Here is a 22,483-nt window from a genome sequence, read left to right on the forward strand (position 1 = left end):
ACGTGGCAAAAGCGAAATGTGCAAACATTGGATCGGAAGGTCATGCAACATTTAACAAACATGGATAGGCTGGAAAAGTGTCTCAAAGAGTATTTTCCCGTACTTGCCCATACACAGGCAGGGTGTCCTGTGTGAGAAAAAAAAAAAAAGCAGTACAGATACAGTGCCACACTGTGATGTTGTTGCTATGGTAACTGAGTCAGGCTCAGTTAGTCTTCCCCTGCACATCCACACCACAGCTAACTCTTGGAAGAGCTATTCAAGTATCCCAAGCTATGAATGGTACTAATGCAAGTTATCCTCCTCCACGCAGTACAGGGTTATACAATACACATGCAATTTACACTATGCTGCGAGATTATATTGTGTGAATAAGGCCATCGCCTTTATATCATTTGCTCCATTTAGAAGTTCAAAAAATGGAGGAAAGTCAAGATAAAATTACCACTACAATGAGCTGTGAGGAACCCTGTACTGACGGGCTCAATAATTCTAGATAATCAATCCATCAAGAAATTCTGAAATTTGAAGTCAGTCACAGGTGGGTAACACTAAATGGTGGCTATGCCTCTTTCAATACAAAACTTGGAGCTGTGCAGCAAAGGTCGTAAATGACAAATTGTCAACAGCTGAGGGGGTGCTTGGAAAGGTGCTTCAAGCAGTGTGACAGCTGTGATGCCGTCAAAAAGGGGACACAACCCACCACCCCCTTTTTGCATGACTTCCCAGGCTTGCTGCAGGAGTGAAGGGCAGCCAAGAAACGATACCATGTGAATTTCACTACAAATCTCAGATTTCAGCTGAACCCAACAATCATCGTGTAAAGAACACTGTTGTACTATCATCATGGCACCAGCTAGGCAACGGCATATCATTTTCCCCCACACCAAATCTACTTGCAGACTGACCTGTAAATATATACCGCATGATTTGTTTTACCAGTATTCCCTTTTTCATCTGTTCTACGTCAATACCTCCGTGTTTACGTCTACTGGGAGCCCTATCCATAAGCACTGCTTCTCATGTGGTTCCCACCATCATGTTACTGTTCTTCATTTACTTTACTTTGTATATGATTATGTATGTTTGTATAATCTTTTTATTATTGCATTTCGGAAATGATGGTGAATAAATTGAAATTGAAATTGAAATTGAATTGAAAGAGCAGAAAAATTTTTACGCTTTTTTTTTCACTTTCTTGATGATCACTTGAAACATGCTGATGTTGTCTGAAAAATATATCTCTATACATTGACTCTATAAGCACAAACATCGTGTCTGAGAGCAGAGTAGCTATAAAAGTGTTCAAGTCCTATTTACATATGTATAGCAGGCAATATTCTACACTCATATGAAATACCCTATTTACAAGTGTAAATGAGATACAATGGAAAAAGACGAGCCTTCTTGGAAAAAGGAAGAGTAATATTATACTGTAAAACCAGAAACATTCGCGGCAGGAAACTTTCGAGAATTGCCACTGGCATTAGATGCATTGCGTAGGAAAAAAAAAAATGTGTGCATTTTACTTTAGCAAATCTTCACTCCTCGCAAAATTCACGAAAGTTGGACGCATGCAAAAAAATTTCTGGCTTACAGTATCTGAAAAAAAATCAACAAAATAATCAACTAAGTATAGGAACTCTCAAGTGACACAGCACAAAAGAGAGAGAGAGAGAGGAAACAACATTATTCTACTTTGCTTTTCACCAATATTTTTGATGAGCAAAGCGTTCAGTTTGAAGGCAAAACTACTGTGTCTACTATGTACATGGAAATTGGCAGTTTGGCATTTCAGTTCATGAGACACAAGACAAACGATAAGTTAAAACACATATTGCAAAAATTGTTACAACATTTAGTGAACACACAAACGAAACATCTGAATATTGCCATTTTGATTCAATAGGAATATTTGTCTTAATCTGTCGTTCGTGATAGCTACTTGTCTCCTGTTCATCTTCTCCTCTCAATACCCTGGTGATTTTCTCTCAATCAGTTTTAACAACAGGATATTTTGGGCTCCCATTAATAGCTTTCAACAAGGCATTCATCAATGTTTAGTTGTCAAGTGTGTCAGCTACATCATGGCTGATTACTAGTAGTTGAAATTAGAGGGGAAATTGTGAGCAATTCTCTTTCCCTCACAAAAAATGTGGCAGATGTTTCCACAGAGGGCTGGTGTGGCTGTGGCAGCAAAAACAAAACACTTATCATTTCTTACCAATGCCAGGCATACCATCTGATGTGTTGAATTTCTGACATTTCTGCCCAAAATATAATAATTTAAAAAAACAACTAAAGAGTTTGAATGCAAAAGGAGTTAACTGCATTCTTGAAAATTTGAGATATTTGCAATTAAAGCTGCTATAAACAAAGAAAACAACAAGAAAATGTGGATTATTTTAAATCATAACTTAAAGAATATTCCCTTTTTTATGTGATAAGTAATGCATCACTAGAAAGGTTTTATTTTGTTCTTGTGATGATGGGACGTACTTACAAAATATTTAAAAATAGCACATAACCCATTTTGTGTTCAAACACTTCAATTATAGCATGGTTTTATTCATCCTATCAAAGTAGTCTCTGTAGAGTGCTGGCACCTCTTTGTCAGATTCAAGACAATCTCACTGATCTCGGCATGGCCGAGTACCAGATTTTACATTTGGGTCAACAGGGACGCTGGGGAGGGTAATACATCTCGTCCAAGGGTGTTAGCGCCAGGCAAGATTCACACTCTAGATCTCCTGTTATTGAGAGCAGGCTAGCACCTTGTCCAATATGCCAAAGTGCTGTCACACAAATAAAGTTTTGATTGCAAAGAGAGAAGGTATCCTCAAAATTAGAACACAGATTTCTGCAAAGGGAATGGGGAGGAGGGGAAATGTTCCAATCTCTTGAAAATATGAACCTGAACTCTGGGCATAATGTGAGCTTTCCTTCTTTCTTTCTTTTGTTTTTTGTTTGTATGTAAGGCGATTTTCTTTTCTTCTTTTTTTTTTTTTTTGTCTTTGGAAACTCCAGAATATGTAAGGCGCTCCTCATGCATGGAAATATATTTGGATGAAGGGAAGATTCAAATGAAATATTGCTTGTCCCCTTTGACGACATCAAGAACAAATCTCCTGCAAAATGAAGATATTTATTGTCTTTTCCGTCATTAGATGAGATGCCAGATGAGGATGACAATCAATTTAGTTGCCAGAAGGGGCATCAAATTTCATTTGTCTTTTGTAAAGACAAAACAGTCACATGCATTAGTATCCCCATAGTGCCAATGACTGCTGCTTACTTGCCCTGGGTTAGTGTGAAACTAGTAAATGTCGACAACAACCTCAATGTACTACCATCTCCTAACACCTTGTTCTGAGGGATATATATGGCAAGCTACTTGTGAAACATCTACACATTATGCTGGGATCATGCCCACTTGCTGATCTTTTTTTTTTCCCCTGTAACATGTCTGGCTATAGAATGATTCTGCATGTTAAACACAAAAGATGTTCCAAATTCATCTTGGAATGGATATCGCTACACTATAAATATAGAGACTGATGCGAATATTGTCTATGTAAAAATTGACTCTATAAATAATGGTCAGGTTTGGTTTTTTTTTTTGGGGGGGGAAACAACTGATGAGAAATGAGGGCACTGACAACCATATGCCTTAAAGTAAAGCGATTTCATTACATCGTCCCCTCGTCTTTGCTTGAACAAATGGGATGACGAGGGTCAAAATGAATTCCATCGCCATTTCTGAGGAGGAATAAATAAACAGCCAAGAAATAGTCAAAAAGACCACAGAATCCATCCCAAAGATGGAGTGTGATAGTGATATACCCGTAGACCCAATGAGCTGCCACAAATGCATCAGCGTAGAATCCATGGATCTAACGAGTGGAATCCAGGTGCAAGGAACACATTGTTTTAAATGGCTTTCAAGTTACTGAAGAGTGCAGTCTGTCCTCCCTCGAGAGCCAAGATGAACCATATGTCACCTGTTTCCACTGAACTTCACTCAGCTGTGGCAAGACAACAACAGTGACGACCTCTGACCGGCGGCCATCAGTCAGAAGCAGGTGCATCACTGCGCTGCAATCACTGACGGGCGGGGAAGATCTTGGATGAATGGTCCTGCGACAATACGATATGAAATAAAAAGCTTTCTATTTTCCCGCCTTTCTCCATCAACTTCACGTCTCGTCTCTCAAAGCTCTCGTCCCCCCGAAAGTCTTTCCTTTGCATCCTGCCGGCGCCCTCCGAATCTCCTAAACCAAAGTCGGAGGGGGGTCACGTGGCATTAATTGAGAAAAGCTCCACCCGGTCTGGGTCCCAGTACATGTTAGACGAATGGTAGACCAGCGACCAGACGTACGGGATGAAGAACTCCTCCGGCTGGTCCTCCTCAACATACTTGAACTTCAGCTCTGGGAATTTCTGGAATGACAAATAACATTTTTGGAACATTACACACTTGTACATCCCTGGCCACTGCTTCTCAACTAGTCCCCTATCAGTCCCTTGGCATATTACCAGTATCTTCGAATGACACACAAATGTATGTGCGCTAGGAAACAATGCCGACATATTGCGCATCAAGATGCGCAACCCTTTGAGGGGTCTCCCAAGAAAAGTGAAAAATTTGTGGCATGCACACAAGACTCATATACATGTGACAAGCACAGCATCAACGGCATAACATTAATCTAGATAAGAATGTTCTATGGCGTATGACACATACATAGATTTGTTATTCATCAATATATTGCTGACATGAATTCATGTCCAACGCATTCTAGTCTGTGGACACATTTTGAACGATGATTTCCCGAGGCGAGAATGCGCACGTTGAGAGAAGCTAGGTAGCCAATTGGCAAATCACAGATACACACAGCTGAATAAGCCTTGATACACTACTCTGAATTATTATTATTATTATTATCATTATTAGCATCATCATCATTATCATTATTATTATTATTATCATTGTTATTATTGTTGTTATTATTATTATTATTATTATTATTATTATTATTATTATTATTACTATTATCATTATTATTATTATTATCATTATCATTATCATTATCATTATCATTATCATTATCATTATCATTATCATTATTATTATCATTATCATTATCATTATCATTATCATTATCATTATCATTATCATTATCATTATCATTATCATTATTATTATTATTATTATTATTATTATTATTATTATTATTATTATTATTATTATTATTATTATTATTATTATTATTATCAATATCATTTATTTATTTATTTATTCGGCATTTGCAAAACAATACAAGTGATAACAGAGAAACAAAATAAGCAAACAAACACAAGAAAACAAAGTGTCAGGCTTTCCATGTTGAGCTTCCCTAAGGAGCCGGGTTGGAAAAAAGCAATCAAAATCACTATGACCCTTGGGCCTCTCCAACCAACTTAAGGAAGCACATCAGGGAGTAGTTGAACATAAAAGAAGAGAAATAATACATCACATCAAACTCTGAAGATACAAGTGGAGGAACATTTTGTTCATCTTGTTTGTTAGGCATAAAACCCACATTGAATGCAAAACAGAATAATAGCACACTGCAGTAGTATGCAAACTTGTTCATTTTGCCACAATGCAATATCTGGTCCACACATACATGCAACTTGCATCCAACTATATCTTTCTTATCACCATTTGGAGTTAAGAGCTGTGTTCTGTAGAAACAATACCTAGATCATCTACAGAATCTAAGATGAACAATATTCATCAACCAGAGTTCATCATTCATCAACCTTGCCTAACTCTTATCCAAAGGAACCAGAGAAAATCTTTCTACTTACGCAAGTTTTTACTTAAACATAAGAATCAACCAATGTTCATATAACTCCGGATAGAATTTTTCTTCGCCTTGGCCAATTCTTAGATTCATCAGGTATTATAGGTGAGGTTGACTGTATTCAAAATGCAGGAAATGTCCATTTTGTCGATAAAGTCAACCTCCATACAAACAGCATTCTTTGTGATTACACATCAAACTTCACACATTGCACTAGTTGCCCCCCTACTCTTCCAGGCTGTTGTGCTTACCCGTAACCTGTCCCTGGGCCACTGCAGCATGCCCTGCTTGATGATGTCTAGGACCTGGTGTACCGAGGGGGAGTACTGCTCGTCTTGGCTCTCCTCTAGCCTCACCGAGAAGTACGTCAGGACCTGGCGGGTTGATTGGAAAAGTAGCATGCAAGGTTGTTGGTGTTTTTTTTTTAAATGGGTTTGTGCTAAAAGCAATAGGCAAATGCTTGAATTTACAGAGGAAAGTAACAACTGGAAAAAAATTCATAGACTTCAATTTCTACATCTACAAATCTTTGTGATAGACTCCCCCCCCCCCCCCCAAAAAAAAAAAAAAAAAAAAAAAGTTACGCTCAAAGGCATCTTTGTTTAGCAAGACAAAAAATTCCTGAGAGCATCTTGCAGTATGTATAATTAACTCAATATCATCACAGTAACCATTATCATCATTGTAATTGTTAACACCAGTCATTTTTGTTATTTTTCATTACAATATCAGTGTGATTTCCATAACTGTTACAACCACAACATCATCAATATCATCATCATCATCATCATCATCATCATCATCATCATCATCATCATCATCATCATCATCATAGGAGTTATAATCATCGTTGCCTTTATAATCTTCTTTCTCCTAATACTCCACCATCATCATAACCATCACAGCATCATTATCATCATTGTAGCCTTCACCATCTTCTTCCCTCTACTAGTCATCCTCACCACCATTATAACCATCATCACCACCACAGCATCACTGTTAACTTTATCATCTTCTTCTTCCTCCTCCTCGTCGTCGTCATCATCATCATCATCACTATCACACTGCCACTCATATCATCTTTATCATCATTGTAGCCTTCATCACTTTTTTCCTCCTTATACTCATCCTCATCATTAACATCATCACCACGGCACCATTATCAACACTATCACTATATCTACTATCATCATTGTAGCCTTCATCATGTTCTTTCTCCTACTAGTTATCCTCACCATCTTTATCACCATCATCACCACCACAGCATCACTGTTATCTTCATCATCTTCCTCTTCATCATCACAATCATCATGGTAGCCTTCATTACTTTCTTCCTTTTTATACTCATCCTCAATATTATCATCATTATCATAGCACCATCATGTTCTTCCTCCTTATAGTCATCCTCACCATCACCATCATCAACATCACCATCACCATAACAGCATCATTTTTGTCTTCATCATCTTCTTCCTCCTCATATCATCATCATCATCATCATCATCATCATCATCATCATCATTGCAGCATCACTTTCACATTACTGTAGCCTTCATCATCTTTCTCCTAATACTTATCTTCATAACCATCATTATTATCATCATCATTATCATCATCATCATCATCATCACCACCACTTATGTCCAGCTTGCATTTCTTCACACACCATGGGGTGGGTGATGAAGACAACAAGATAGTGGTTGAAGAGTTCCCTACAGAGGCCAGACCCTTACCGTGTCAATATTTTGGATGATGTCCTGGAACTTGGGGTGTGCCTTGAAGCTGGCAAAAAGCTCCTGCTTGTAGAGCAGGGTGTAGACGAGATGAGGGTTGTGGGGCAGCATGTTGGTCAGACAAGAGTTGATGATCTCCAGCACCATGCGGATGACTTCTTCCAGCACACTCAGGTCGGACAGCTGGAGCAAATAAGATTTATTCAACGTTTTGAATTGATTTACAATATAATTAGTACTCTAACTTAATAAGGGATGATGTCATCTGACCAAATATGAACCTGCTGTTGAAAATAAAGGGTCCTGGCAATCAAAATTACATTTGTAAGCCTTTGTTTTGCAAATAACTTGCCATAAATGCAAGATTTTTTTTTCCAAAACATAATTACAAAAAAAAGACAAACACTCTTCTTTTTCAACTGAATCACACTGTTCATTCTTGCAAGTTACAAAAAAAGTATTTGTCATTTACATGTAAAAACAAGCATAGAGGCAGTACCACAGCAATAGTGCAATCATATGAAATGGCTATAAGATGCATTCTGACAGCACCAAGTGTAATAATGTGCCTGCATTGAATAATCCCCTCCAAGTGTGCTAAACCAGGTCCATGCATTCTTCCTCATCCATCAAAACATGGTATTATTTTGTCCGAGAACTATCTCATTGGGGTGACTCAATCAGGTTGGGGATATACCCCTGAAGTTGGGATAACTTACCCTCTACGGTGGAGAACTCCACCTTCATGTGTGAGTAACTCAAGTTGGTGTATCTCTTTATCATACTGAGGTAACACCCCCTCTCCAGCTCCTCCCCCCCCCCCCCCCCAAATATTGTTGGTTGATGACAGGGTAACTCCCCCCTTTCCCCATTATGTTTGGGGTAATGCTTCCTTGATGCTACATTTACACCATGTGCCAAAGTGGCCACGGCAAATCACGTTTTGGGCCACTGTGGACAAAACAGGATGGACATGAGACAATGCGAGGGGACGGGATAGGCAATTGTAACAGGTTGTGATTGCCATGGATGCCTTGCCAGATTTTTAACCCATCAAAAAATTTGCGACGGCAATCACGGTGCTGATGAGAAACCTAGTGGGCTGTATTAAAATGGGGTGAACGCAACAAAATGAAACAGCATGTAGAAGGCCATAACAAAACTTTGAAGGCGGTCTGTAATATGGGATGCCATGGAAAATATGTATAGTCTAGCCTGACCAGACACCATGAGAACAGCATCTGATAGCTACATTGTCACTAGAGCGAAGACTGGAACAAACAAGACTAGGATATGGAGGGAAATATAACGGAAAACATCTCAACAACCCATGGCACACTACGTTTCGGGCAAACGGAGCAGCCATGGCCGCAGGGAACCTGGTGAAAAAATAGGCATTGCATTCAGGAAACAACTCCCCCCCCCCCCCCCCCCCCCCCTTATGGATTGTACTCACCAGGTCATCATGTTCCAGCTCCCCTCCCTGGGCAATGTCACCGTTTGGCTCTACAGCAGACAGGAGTCTCAGCTGCTCCACTATCTTGTCGTGTTTCTTGATGAGCAGCTCAAACAGGCTGAACACAAGAGATCAAAGAGACAAACATGTAAAAGCTTGACATCCAAATAATGGACACAGACACACCCTGCCCAAATTACACTTACATCTCACACTATTGTAGACTTGTGCAGCGATGCTCACCCCTTCTTGCATTATTGCTATAAAGTTTATCAGAATTCATTTACTCTTTATCAATACTTTCTAGTCACGATGAGTTCGCTGTTGCATTTTTAATGTTACCTGCATGGCATGTGATTTTGGTCTGGAATTAGATACAAGAAATCCTGACAGAAAATTTGTGTAAAACGAATAAACAAGTCAATAGCTGATTTGCATGCTGTATAATTATATAGATTGCTGACAAGACAAACAATATTCTGAAAAACAAAAATATGACAAACCTACCACGTTCTCCCTAGTTATCCAAATAAGGAGAAGTATCACCAAGGCGAAACAAAAATCAAAACAAATTGAAAACTGGGTGTTTGTTCCTCTATGACATCAAATTCAGTCTCTGTAAAGTCTCAGTGGACACGGACATGTTGGCCAGGGCAGCCAGACAATTGGTATGGAGATACTTGTCCTGCAAGGAGAGAGAGAGAGACAGGTTGGGGCGAGACAGTCGACACAATCATTTCTAAGCCCGTCATTGGCTAAATGAGTCACATGGTGTTGACACTGAATATTGTCTATCTCCACTTAAAGAGATACTCCACTCAAAATGCAAGTCACATATTGACAGAAAGAGTGAAATCAAATGAACAGCACGGTGAACTTATCACTTCAGAATTCAATTTTCACAATACTTGTACAAGTGTACATACAACCTTATGCAAGAGCTGCGAAATGATAATATCATCAGCTCTGTCAAGTGAGGACACGTGATTAGGACTGCTTATCATGGTTTGTTTGATTCATTCTTCAACATATGAAATTCTAACATTCCATAACTTCTGTCACTTTAGGTCTGATTTAACCCTAACTAGGCCGGGCTATTTAGGTAGTTGATAGAGCCGGGGGGGGGGGCCTCCCAGGCCCCCCCTCCAGATCTCGGCCGTCGACCGCGCGATCGCGACGAGAAATTGGCACACACATTGCCTATAATGTAATCTAAAATGCCATGAAGTCATTTTTTCAAAAAATCATCATTTATGCTAAATTATGCTAATTTATGCAAGATGATGCATAAAATCAGACTATTTGGTATAAATCACAAAATGAAGCTCAAAACAGGCACATTTTTTGTGTAAATATTCTTTTTAGTGTCCTTAGCAAATGTAATTAAAAAAAATTGTGATATCAGAAAAAATTCTTAAGTATTTTATTGTTTTTTTTTAATTTCTTATGTATTTCTTTGTTTTTTCGAATTTATGTTTTCCATTGTTTTTTCGATGAAATTTGTCCGCGACATCGCTCCGAACAAGAAAATATGTTATTCATTGATTTTAATCAATAAAACACCAAAATAATCATGCTTTTATGAAATTTGCCTGTAAGCACAGTTTGCATTGAAATTGTACACGAATTAACGTTTTTGAGCAATTTTTGGTCTGACATGCATGTACATATTTATGCGTTACTTCGGAACCGCGTGCCCGGGCGTCACAAATTTGGTGTCAAAAGATGTGGGAGACTCGAAAGAAAAAAGTCATGAAACGTCGCGGCGATAGCTTTTTGCGATTGCGATACATCGCGCGGAACGTCGAGGGGGGGGGGGCCTCCGAGGCCCCCCCCCCCGCTAGTTAGGGTTAACATACAAATCTATTGCTCTGTTTGTAGAAATGTACACCTTCCATAAAAATGAAGTTTTAATTGAAGGCTGCTCACACCAGGGTTGTCTGTTTCAGAAATCCATCATCTGCTACATCATGAATTTCATAATTTCAACACAAATCACTGCCCAGATGCACACAAAGTAGCAATCTCTTTCATACTTCCAACAATTTATTTCATCCCTGAAGCGCCCTCACATTTCATAGAGGGGAGCCATGCCACCGATACTCACTCTCATTCTGGTCATGTTGTACTGAATGAATAATAAGTATCTACACTATCCAAGTTTTTCACAGCATATCCTCACATCTTAATGGACTGAATCTACACAAAACAATTTCACAAATATTATATATATACATGTACAGTCGACCTTGCTTAAGTCGACCTTGGATAAGTTGAATAATCGCCTAAGTTGAAGATCTTTCCAAGTCCTCGTCTCTTTATATTCTATTGATTTTAATTCTTCATAAGTTTAATTTTCTCTATGTCGAAGCTATTTCTTCAGTCCAAATAGATTCGATTTAGGCAAGGTTGACTGTATATATGAAGAAAATCTAGGAGGTAAGCGATGCCTTTGAAAATTGAGAGTGGACATACATGTATTATCTTTCTCTCTGAGGAAAAAAAAGATAGTCCACTCTTGATACAAAGGAGCAAGCATTTCACCACGGCACCTACAGAGGGCGCCTTCACGCGTCCTCCCTGTCTGACTCACCAGTTCATGGACGCACTTGTTGAAGGCGTCGTCCTCGCTGAGAATGAGGAGGATGATGAGGGTCATGTAGATGTGATGCGAGTTCCTCTCCTGGGCGTTGTAGAGGATCTTCAAGAGAGGCATCACCTTTGGAGGGTTGGAGTTCACAGATAATCTTGATTTAGACGATGCAGGAGTTAACAGTACAAATATGAAATATTATTCCTCCTCATTGTAACCGCTTGTATCATAATTTTCCTGCAAAGCTGACAAGACTATAGAGTTTAATAAATTCTCTCTCCAACAAATCATAACTGCTAGTGGGAGCACATGTTAAGTTACTTCAATGAATGATCAACGTTTAAATGTGTGGTATTCAAAATATTTACAATACTACATGACACGTTATATGAAAGTCCACTCCAGTCACTTTATTGAATTGAACAAGTTTTGAAATCATTTGGATAATCCCCTCCGGGCCATGCAAAGTTTCAATATCAAGTCATCTCTCCACAACATCCAACCAAGAGGTAATATTTACAGCAGAGATGACAACATTGTAAACAACACTCCAGTACTCTGATGGCTGAAAAGGTGTACTTTTGGTGGAAAAACAGTATTTTTAACTTTCCTGCAATAAAAATATAGAGTGATAAAACTGGGGGGAAAAGTATTTTCCATAAAACCCTCAGTATTTTTGGTAAAAAACAGTACAAAATACTGCAAAATAGTAAGAGTTGGCATCTCTGTTATAGAATAAATGTGAGTGTCACATGATTTTTATTTGCATTATGAATTGAAAAATCAAAGTCTGAAATAAATTGTTTGAGAAGATACGGAAGAGATGATAGGTGCGTGGACTAACCAGTCTATCGATGTTTGTCCTTGATAAGACATAATTCCTAAAGTTGGCATTCTGGTGGAGGAGGAGGTACAGGAGGAGGGTGCTCTGGTCATCACGGAGATTGTCACAGAACGTCTCGTACAGGTTGGCAGAGTTGAGCTTGAATGGTGGGAGAGTTCCAGATGGACTCATTGGCATTCCTCCATCTATAGTTCAAATGTGAAAGGTCAAAATTATCATTTTTTTTTCGGAGGGGGGCCTACAAAATTATTTGATAGAAAGTTTTCCTACATAACTTCACCAAAATTTGAAAAACAAAAAACAAACATGCAACACATTTTGTCAAACATGGTCATTTTTACAACTCTGATAATCACCTATGTCATACAAATATTCTTTGCAAGACCTTCAAAGAGGTGTCCAGTCCCACATGCTAAGATTTGTGTTAAGGTATACACAAAGGAGATGCCCTATCTCTGGTTTCTTATTCAGATTATAAGTTTCTTGATCCCTGGGTTGTGGTGGTCATGTTGTTCTTGTTGGTTTCTTTTCTGCATTTACAAATGCTCATTTATGTCTCATACCCATAACTATTCGATCAAATTTGCCATCCACAGGTCCTGTACACTTTGGGGAAACTATCAGAGAATATTTTGGGCTAAACTTCCACTCTTCTTACATGATCATTAAGAGAATGACTTCCATGTAAATGAGATGATCATTTTGACCTCACAGGAAGTTGGGAAACTGTTTCTGCTTATCAAACTATGAGACTGTCTTATATGAATATAAACAAGGGCTTTGCATATATGTCAATTGTCATCTGAATATGGCATACTATTGGCAAATCAGTGAATTGAGAGAATACATTAGTTGTCTGATGGTGTTCTAATGAAAGTGGGAGGAAAGGTTTTGTCGATTTAAAAAAAAAAAAATCTCATGCGCTTCATAAGCGACACCTCTCACCTTGTGAGTTTGCAAAGGAGCATAGTGCCAGCCTGTAAGGGTTGTGTACTCCTCTGTCATGTGTGTAGTGATTGGTCAGGACCAGGAGCAGCAAGAGGCTCTGATTGGCCAGGATTGCACGGTCGGCCGGCTCCTCCTTCTTGGCGCCCATGCCCCCATAGCCGAGGGTAAGCACGGCCCAGATACCGGCTGGAAAAAAAAAAAAAAAAAAAAAAAAAAAAAAAAAAAAAAAAAAAAAAAAATTGTGAAAAATTATTGACACATGCTGCCATTTACAAGGAGAACTATTTCAACAGTGAGTCACAAAATGAAGTGGTCACTCACCATCATGGCTGCATACAGCATCGCATTTTGACAAAACAGAAAGAAATATCTACTATGAAAAAAAGGTCTTCCTGTACTAACTCTGATGATAATGATAATAATAATTAGGTCTTCTTTATCCAGGGTAGTGTCTTCAGTGTTGCCACTGCTCTACCAGAGGGCCCTCTCATCATTATTATCCTAGTGTTGCCAGGTACACATTCATACACCTGGGTTGAGAGGGACATTGATCTTCTGGATCAATATGCCTAATGCCCATGACACTTCTTTTGCTTTTTGTTTTTGTTTTTGTTTTGGGTTGTTGTTGTTTTTGGAGAAACATATAAAGGCTTACCCCTGAAACCCAGTGGCACTCTGAAGATGCTACCCTGGGTTAAAACTAATTGAGGGCAAACTTGCCAAAGGTTTCAGAATCTCAAGATACTGTCGGGAAATTTACTTCAGAATATCTGCTGGAGGATCAAGACCATTATTTTTCTTTTTCATCATGTGGGCAAAAGTGTAAAGCCAATATATGAATCAAAGACGTTTCGGCTATCCATACAGTAAAAAATATGTGGATTTTCATAACAAAGTCCATTCTGAATGATAAGGGTCTAACATATACGATGACAAAAAATGTCCCTTACCCTCCCCTCCCCCCCCCCCCCCCCCCCAAACACACACACAAACACACACAGAGACACTGGGCACAACACATGAAATCGTAATAATCCCCTAAACCCTGTATTCACAAATCAAAATATGAAATCCAAAAGCATGACTGCAGTATGTTTTCACCTGTCATGCTTTCAAGAGAGATTTATGGTACATGAAGTATCACTGAAGTAGTGTGCCACAGATCAACGACAATAAATCAACATAGATACTCTATCAAGAAGAGAACGCAGAAAAACATCAGGTGGTTCCTATACACTGTAGCATCAATGTTGGCCTACTACAGCATGACTTCATGAATTCCATGGTTTGGATGATTACATCTATTTGGCTAGAATCTTGCCCAGTAGAACAAAACTTTTCCCAAAAACTATGACTCCTTAAAATCCTAAATGAAATTACACAATGACTGCTACCTCGACTGCTATATTCCTTGGAAATTTCTCTGGATAAAATTAAAAACTTTATGTTGAAATACCCCTAGCTTTGATCAAGGCCCAGGCCCCCCTCCAGATCTTGACCGTGCGATCGTGACGAAAATTGGCACACACATTGCCTATGACGTAAACTGAAGTACCATGAAGTTAATTTTTCAAAAAATTATGATTTTGCATAATGATGCATGAAATCAGACAATTTGGTATAAATCACTAAATAAACCTCAAAACAGGTACATTTTTTGCATAAATATTCTTTTTAGTGTCCTTAGCAAATGTAAGAGAAAAAAAAAATTGTGCCATGGGAAAAATGTATTAAGTATTTTAATGTTTTTTTAATTTCTCATGTATTTCGTTGTTTTTTGGACTTTATGTTTTTGGTTGTTTTTTCGATGAAATTTGCCCGCAACATTGTTCCGAACAGGAAAATATGTTATTAATTGAATTTAAACAATGAAACCCCAAAATAATCATGCTTTTATAAAATTTGCCTGTAAGCACAGTTTGCTTTGAAATTGTACTCGAATTCACGTTTTTGAGCAATTTTTGGTCTGACATGCATGCACATATTTATGCGCAACTTTGGAACCGCGAACCCAGGCATTGCAAATTTGGTGTCAAAAGATGCAGGAGACTCGAAAGAAAAAAGTCACGAAACATCGCGGCGATAGCTTTTCGTGATAGTGATACATCGCACAGAACGTCGAGGGGGGGGGGGGCCTCAGAGCCCCCCCACCCCCCGGCCTAGTTAGGGTTAATAGGAAGAAAGCTTGACAAGCAATTTGACTTTTTGACAACTTTAGAGTTGGGTGGATACCTGCATTAGAACATTTGAATTCTTGTCTGTGTGAAGGGGGGGGCATTATTCTATCATCTACTCTCTGTTGAGAAAGCACTACAAGAATGTGCATAGCTGATTTTGCAGAGATCTGGTGGGCATCTCAGGGGTGAGAGTTTCAAGCCGACTTCGCTTGACCCACCTGCAATGGCTGCCGAGATCCCGTAGAGAAAACTGGCCGGCTTGGCGGAGTCCTTCAGGAGCTCTAGTGGACATTCCTCCCGCTTGATGAACTGGTCAAGGAGAATCTTGACCAGTATGTGGGCATCACTCGCACTGGACAAAATTGAACAGAGATTCCAGTGTATTCAGATCTACAATGTCTTGATTAAGGTAAAGGGGAGGGAGTCCTCCACAACTGGAAAGAAGCACTCCTTTTGGATGCATTCAATACAAAGCAAAGGTCTTATACCGGTACATCACTGACATTGAGTTTAGTGAGGTGAGGTCTTTGCTCGACTTTATCAGTGAGGTAAATTTCACATAATGAAAATCAATTTGAAATCATAACATGTTTACTACAAGGTCGGCAATTCTGTGAAAGAAGAGTTAAAATTTTGCAGTATTCTTTCCACTGAACTACAAAATTAATGACTTACGGACAGAAGCTAGTTATCCCATGATACATTAGCTCTAACTTCTATCTGAAAGCTTGAAGTGGTTGAAAATGCATTCAACGAGCATCTCCTTACCACTTGCCATGCATGATGTACTCTGTGACGAGGCTTTTGTGCGAGATCCTCGGGATGTACATCTGGACGGAGAGCAGCACCAGAAGCGTGTTCATGGCTTCCAGATGAATCACGTAGGTGAAGTTTCTGTGGCATATCGTAACCAAACGTAAGGAAAATAATGCATTAGCTTGATCTATGCTCACATCAAATTTTATCTCATTCTATGTATGAGAATCCACAGAACACATACACGTACATATATGCTTTATCTTTAATAGCTATTCTAGACCTACATCAAAGCCAGGAAATGACTATATTGGTACATCTGTACATCATGTCATGAAATATTGTTTAAAATACAATCAGCAAGAAATGAAAGTAAAACACTTTTTAGAGATCATATTTTTCATAGCAGATTTTGGTGAAAATCAATGTATTATATAGCATATTAAAGGTAATTTAATTGGCTATCAGGTCAGTAGGTTAATACAAAAGTAAACTTTATGCATGAGTGAACACATTCATTTTTACCCGCCAAGGCACAAAAGTAAAAATTGCAAATTTGATAGGTTGTCTTTCATTTGGCAATGCCCTTCAAGATAACAATGACAACAAAAAGCCAGTTTAACACAATGAGAGACATGAATGAAATAAAAAAAACAAGTTTTTGCTCTCTTTATAACTTCAAACAAAAAGAAAATGGGAGACTAAAGGGGGAAATAAGAATTTTCTGTCAGCACACGACAAAGGAAGTATGTAAATGGCATAAAGATGATTAAATAAACATACTTTTTTTTATAGATTCTTATTTAGTAATTTAAGGATTCATGAGATAAATTTAAGAACCAAATATTTACAATTTTCCTAATTTGAAAACAAATTGAAATTTCTACCATTTCTGTTAATATTGCTTCTTCTCTTATTTCATTGGAATATGGGTTTGACCTAAGATTCTTCATTTTTCTCCTTTATTTATTGGCCTTTATTGATATTTTGGGCTTCAAAGATATTATAGAGATCAAAGGTTTATTTTTGCAACTTAATTCATGTATCTAAAAATTTTGTGTTAAATTTGGCTTCTGTTCTTATTATTCAAATTCATGAAATTCTTCCGTCGAGATGTTTTCATTGCAACTGATTGACAAATTGCCCTACATCGACGTATGTAATAAGCACTGAATTGATCAGTGTTTTAGTAGTAGCCATGATAAAAAATCATGGGCGTACATACTCGAGCAGGATTCGAACCTACGACCTCCTGATCACCGGACAGGCGTCATCTCCACTAGACCACCGAGCTTTCGCCCGACAGCAAGTGTTGGTTCTAATCCTTATAGCATGCAGCGGGTACTGCTTTGTTATTCAAATTCATGAAATTCTTCCGTCGAGATGTTTTCATTGCAACTGATTGACAAATTGCCCTACATCTGTTCTTATTGTTATACGGAAGAGCACTTGCTCATGAATAACAACTTGTTCAATTTTGCAATTTTTGCTTTTGTGCCTTGGAAGAGAAAAACAAAGATGTTCACTCATGCATAAAGTTTCCCTTTTTATTGACCTACTAGGCTGATAGCCAATTAAATTACCTTCAATATGGTATATAATTCATTAACTTTTAGCCAAATATTCTATAAGAAATATAAACATGAAAAAGTGTTTACTTTCTGTTTTTTGCTGAGTGTAGATGAAGCGGTTTTGGCCTTGCTTGCTGTGTATGCTGTACTGTGAACTGACCTGGGAGGTCTGCATCACCTTCAGATCTAATAAATCAGTATGCACAACTTACTCCTACTGCTAGGAAATAAATGAAACTGAAATAAAAGCACTGTTTGTGGTCATCATCACTTGCCTATGTTGTTACACAGATGTGAAGATTAGACAACACTGTATATCATGTACCACACGGCCTAACCATTTTTCTGCAAAAACCACTGCAGCATGATTTATCACTTTTTAGCCCCCTCAACTCCACGTGACTCTTTAGAATTTTTCTTCGTTACTCAAATGATTGTGACCACAGTAGGATCAATCCGCAGACTTTGTAAATCCATCTTTCTCTGCGTGAGCGTGGAGGAATACTTTGCTGGCAAACTGAGGAACAGCTGTCAGCAGTGTCTAGAAATCTGCTGGTATCAACATCCCTGAGATATATTATGTTGTGATCAATACTAGTTTCCTTCCTTCATCTGAGCCCTCTCCCCATTCCCATTATATACGTTAAACATGTGGGCGTGCATGTTCCACAGTCTCTGTGATTATTTATCGTATTCATGTTGGCTATGAAATATGGAACTTCAGAAACCAACGCAAAACAAAACAAAACAAAACAATAACAACAACAATAACAATAACAACAACAAATTTGATTTCATTCTCTGACTGAAGATGCTAAGTGTGTTAATGTAAAAAATGAGCCATGCTTTGCCATATGGCGTTTGTCTCCTTTGGGAAGAGAAATAGCATTTAACATTCGGTTCATCTGGTTCCTGCCTGGAGTTGGAAGAAAATAGAAGGGGTGGACATGGGGGTGGGGTGGGCATGGACTTACAGGACAGGGACCTCCACAAGGAGCTGGACCAGTGTCTGGATGAACCTCTCCAGCAGCGTCTCCTCCCCTTCCCCGTCGGCCCCAGCTTCCCCGTTCTCCATCCCGGGGCCGTCAAGGTCCAGGTCCAGGACCGTGGCCGCAGGCCGCGTCCTCACCACCACGGACAGCTGCTGCAGGATGCGCCCCTCCGACAGCATCTCCAGGAAGTACTTCAGGCTGCGGCGGATGATGAAGAGGGCATTGTACGTCTGCCAGGTGAAGACATGACTGCGGGTGTGGCAAAAAATTCGAGAGATTAGAGACTGTCAGCATCCCGTTTGGTGCTCTTCTGGCTGACTAGTCAATGCCAGCATGAACAGAATCTAGCAAGATATCTTTGTGCAAAACAAGGAAGGGGGATTAAAAAAAAAAATTGTGCTGATGAATCACTGCTCTCAAACAGGAACCAGATGAAAGAACACTGAGAATATTGGTTTGGCAAGAGCTAAAGAACCCTGTACCACTCAGGGATATGTTTGCCAAAACTTTCAAAGCTGAAAATACATTCAACAGCTTCAAAAAGTTTTCCATTTCTTACAGAAATGGACAAAATCATTCTACCAACACCGACATTCTGTTTGAAGCTGCCTCCAAATCCTCATGACTGTTCTGTTGATGGTATTGGTTTGACTGATTCACCCTTTCATTACAAATATTCTCTTTAGCAATGATGACACTTAGGATTGTAAAATCAAAGGTTATGCCTCAAAATACAAAACCCTGGTCTCTTGAAGACTGTGTATCGTACTGACTTTTGGCATTTGACCGTTCTTTACTCTTCTATCTCTTGCTTCTCCAAGTCTTGCAAACTACAAGCCTTATCACACTTCAGGCCCTCAGCAAGTGGCTAATTGATGCTTTTGCCTAACAGTAATGAAGATAACAACTGATTGACATGCTAAAGGATGGACAGTCAAATCAGGAACAATATGCTCGAGGTACCTCTGGAGTAGAGGCAGTAAAAAAAAAAAGGATAGAAAACATTGTAATTAACTGTGAGATATTGCAATAGTTGAGGGCAACAGTCAATCAATGTTAACCCTTTGCTGGAATTCAAATCTTGAGCATAGGGGTTAAAAAGCCAGTATACTGCACATAGTATAGAATTTCATGCTATCTTTATTGGAGGGTCTTCCATTTTCTCAGACAGTATGCAGTGTATACACATGAGGTACAATTGTGTATAAGCCATACACACATGACATGCAGGCTAATAACCTTGCAGAATTTTAAGTATCAATGCACCATATGAATGTGGTAATAAAAACTAGATTTTTAAGCTTTGGCATGGCAACGAGGAAAAGAAATTCAGGAAGGAAAGAAAGATGATTGTGCTGATGAAAAATCAGTAGAATCCCTCTCAAGCATCAACATTTTTAGGACAGTATCCTGCATACAAAAATTAAGGGATTCAAGATTAGAATGTATCATCAAATATCTGATTCAATAAATGTGGGGAAAAGGATTAGTGAAACATTCAACTGAAAAGACATTGTATCACAAACAAACAACTTCCAAAATATAAACAAATTAGATATCACAGTGGTGGTTGTGATCATATCAGATGTAGGCTTTATGGTGTGTTATTTCCATAATGAGCAAAAGATTCTAAAACATTATAAACTCTTCATGCTTTTATCTGAGGCATACATTGATACATGTATGCTGATACACTGATTCTAATGCAATGCATAATGAAGTGCCATCAAGGACCTCATTCTTCTAAATTACAGGCAAGAATATTTCCTTCCTCCTTCCATATTCCAAAACACCAAAATGCAGGCTGTCAAAATGAAAGTATAATACCAAGTTGTTAAGTGTAATGAAGACATATCTACATGACATGCAAGAAGAAGTCTTTCATAATGGCAAACAATGGCATTTATCTACAATCTTTCTGAACCTGAAAGAACAAAACTGTGGCCTAAAAGGGAAAAAAAAATCTAATAGCATGTTGAATCAAACATGGCGTATCTTTCGCATAACAGCAAAATGCTGCAGCTACACAAACACAACAAACAAAGAGAACAATTTGCAGAAACTTTATAATGAAGATGCAATTCAAATGCAATTTTTGTATCATCCTCTGTAAACTTTACCGTGTTCTCTTTCCAAGAGCTTTCGTTTGACTGACAGAGAGGGGAGAAACGGCAGATTTGGTCATGTCATAAATGTGAGCTCCACATTACTAAAATATTTTCTAGGAATTACCCTGGTTAGTAAACACACGTGGAAGGCCCGACGACTTGTCATAGAAAGCACATACTACTTTCGATTCACAGTGAGTATATTTTCTAGCTCCTTGCTCTTCTTTTAACCCCAGCAGATGCAAAAACATTCTAGGATTATAAAACGCCCATTACTTTGTAAAGGCCCCATCACACTACAACGTATTGAGCCAATGAATGCCCAACAAAATTGAAAATTTGAAGATACATGGTCAGTTTTACAGTAAAGGGTGTAACTTTGATGTGGCAAGGGTCAAAAATTAAAGTTGTGTTTCCATTTTTATTTTTGCCTTTATTTTATATAGGAATGTCTATATTTTCAATATTTTGTCATTCCAGAGCTTAATTCTTAGGCTAAATATGAAAAATGAAGTGACTATTATGGAATTTTAGATAAATTAAGGTAAAAACAACAAGAATGTTTTGGTCACCCACAGCAACCAAATGAAGATAAATGGTGGATGTAATGCAACTTTTCATTTGCTGTGAACATATATTTGAAATATCAAAACACTTTTCCCCCAACAGATATTCGCTCTTGCAATTATTTGGATGTGAACTTCAAATTCCAAGGTAAAAATGGTACCTGACAAACTATTTTTAAGTTAAAAGAATGTTCTAGAAGCAAGAGCCACTCTAAACATAGCCCTAAATTATCTCTTGGTAACAAACATTTATCAACCCAAATCCCAAAGAAATTCGATTATTTTTGACAAAGTTGAAATTTTCAGACTTGTGAGTTTCGGAGGCTTCAGTTAACAAACTAGTGTGTTTCGGAGGCTTCAAAACTGCTAACACAAAGATCTAGTCCTGTATTCACTTAATATGATAAAACTACAGTAAGCAACTATCACTACATGCTAGAATAACAACAGGGCATCAATAAAATGTGAATAACAGTATACTTATGTACATTTTATGGCAGTGCATAATGTTTACCCTTCATACAAATTGTACTTATTATTATAAGGAAATTGGCTTCCACAAAAGTGAATAACAAACTGTGTAGGGGAGAGAGGGGTTAATGAGGCCCCCTTTTTTACAATTCATCAAATATCTTGTTAATCAAAAGCAGCAGGTACATGGTAATGATTCAACTGATAGTTGCAGGTGACAGCTACATTATCCAATTACAATCAGAAAACCAATCATTTTAATTTGCATATTAATTAGCTTTAAATGACAAAGTTTGGGGGCCTCTTTTGCCCCAGTGGGATGGGGTAAAAGAGGCCCTCTTCAAACCTAGTTTGCATTCTCAATATATTACATGCACATTAATGAGTAAAACTGAAATTAATGTTACTGCATTCATAAA

The 22,483-nt window shown here is 38.3% G+C and overlaps 1 protein-coding gene across 1 annotated transcript in view; it reads right to left on the bottom strand.

Annotated features, from left to right (window-relative positions):
* Positions 1-3,617: 3,617 nt before the first annotated feature.
* LOC139711727 (dymeclin-like) overlaps positions 3,618-22,483 on the bottom strand; it is a 34,247-nt gene continuing 15,381 nt past the window's right edge. The window contains exons 3-13 of the mRNA XM_071623585.1: positions 18,902-19,168; positions 16,369-16,494; positions 15,819-15,952; positions 13,421-13,609; positions 12,476-12,660; positions 11,632-11,757; positions 9,680-9,723; positions 9,039-9,156; positions 7,583-7,765; positions 6,101-6,223; positions 3,618-4,440 (exon numbers count right to left, since the gene is read on the bottom strand). Of these exons, the coding sequence (XP_071479686.1) occupies positions 4,294-4,440; positions 6,101-6,223; positions 7,583-7,765; positions 9,039-9,156; positions 9,680-9,723; positions 11,632-11,757; positions 12,476-12,660; positions 13,421-13,609; positions 15,819-15,952; positions 16,369-16,494; positions 18,902-19,168 (1,642 nt within the window). The 3' untranslated portion in view covers positions 3,618-4,293. The remainder of the gene's footprint in view (positions 4,441-6,100; positions 6,224-7,582; positions 7,766-9,038; positions 9,157-9,679; positions 9,724-11,631; positions 11,758-12,475; positions 12,661-13,420; positions 13,610-15,818; positions 15,953-16,368; positions 16,495-18,901; positions 19,169-22,483) is intronic.

This window comes from Diadema antillarum, unplaced genomic scaffold, assembly GCF_040938485.1.
Source record: "Diadema antillarum isolate AM-2024a unplaced genomic scaffold, OU_Dant_1.0 seq00001698_RagTag, whole genome shotgun sequence".
NCBI lineage: Eukaryota > Metazoa > Echinodermata > Echinoidea > Diadematoida > Diadematidae > Diadema > Diadema antillarum.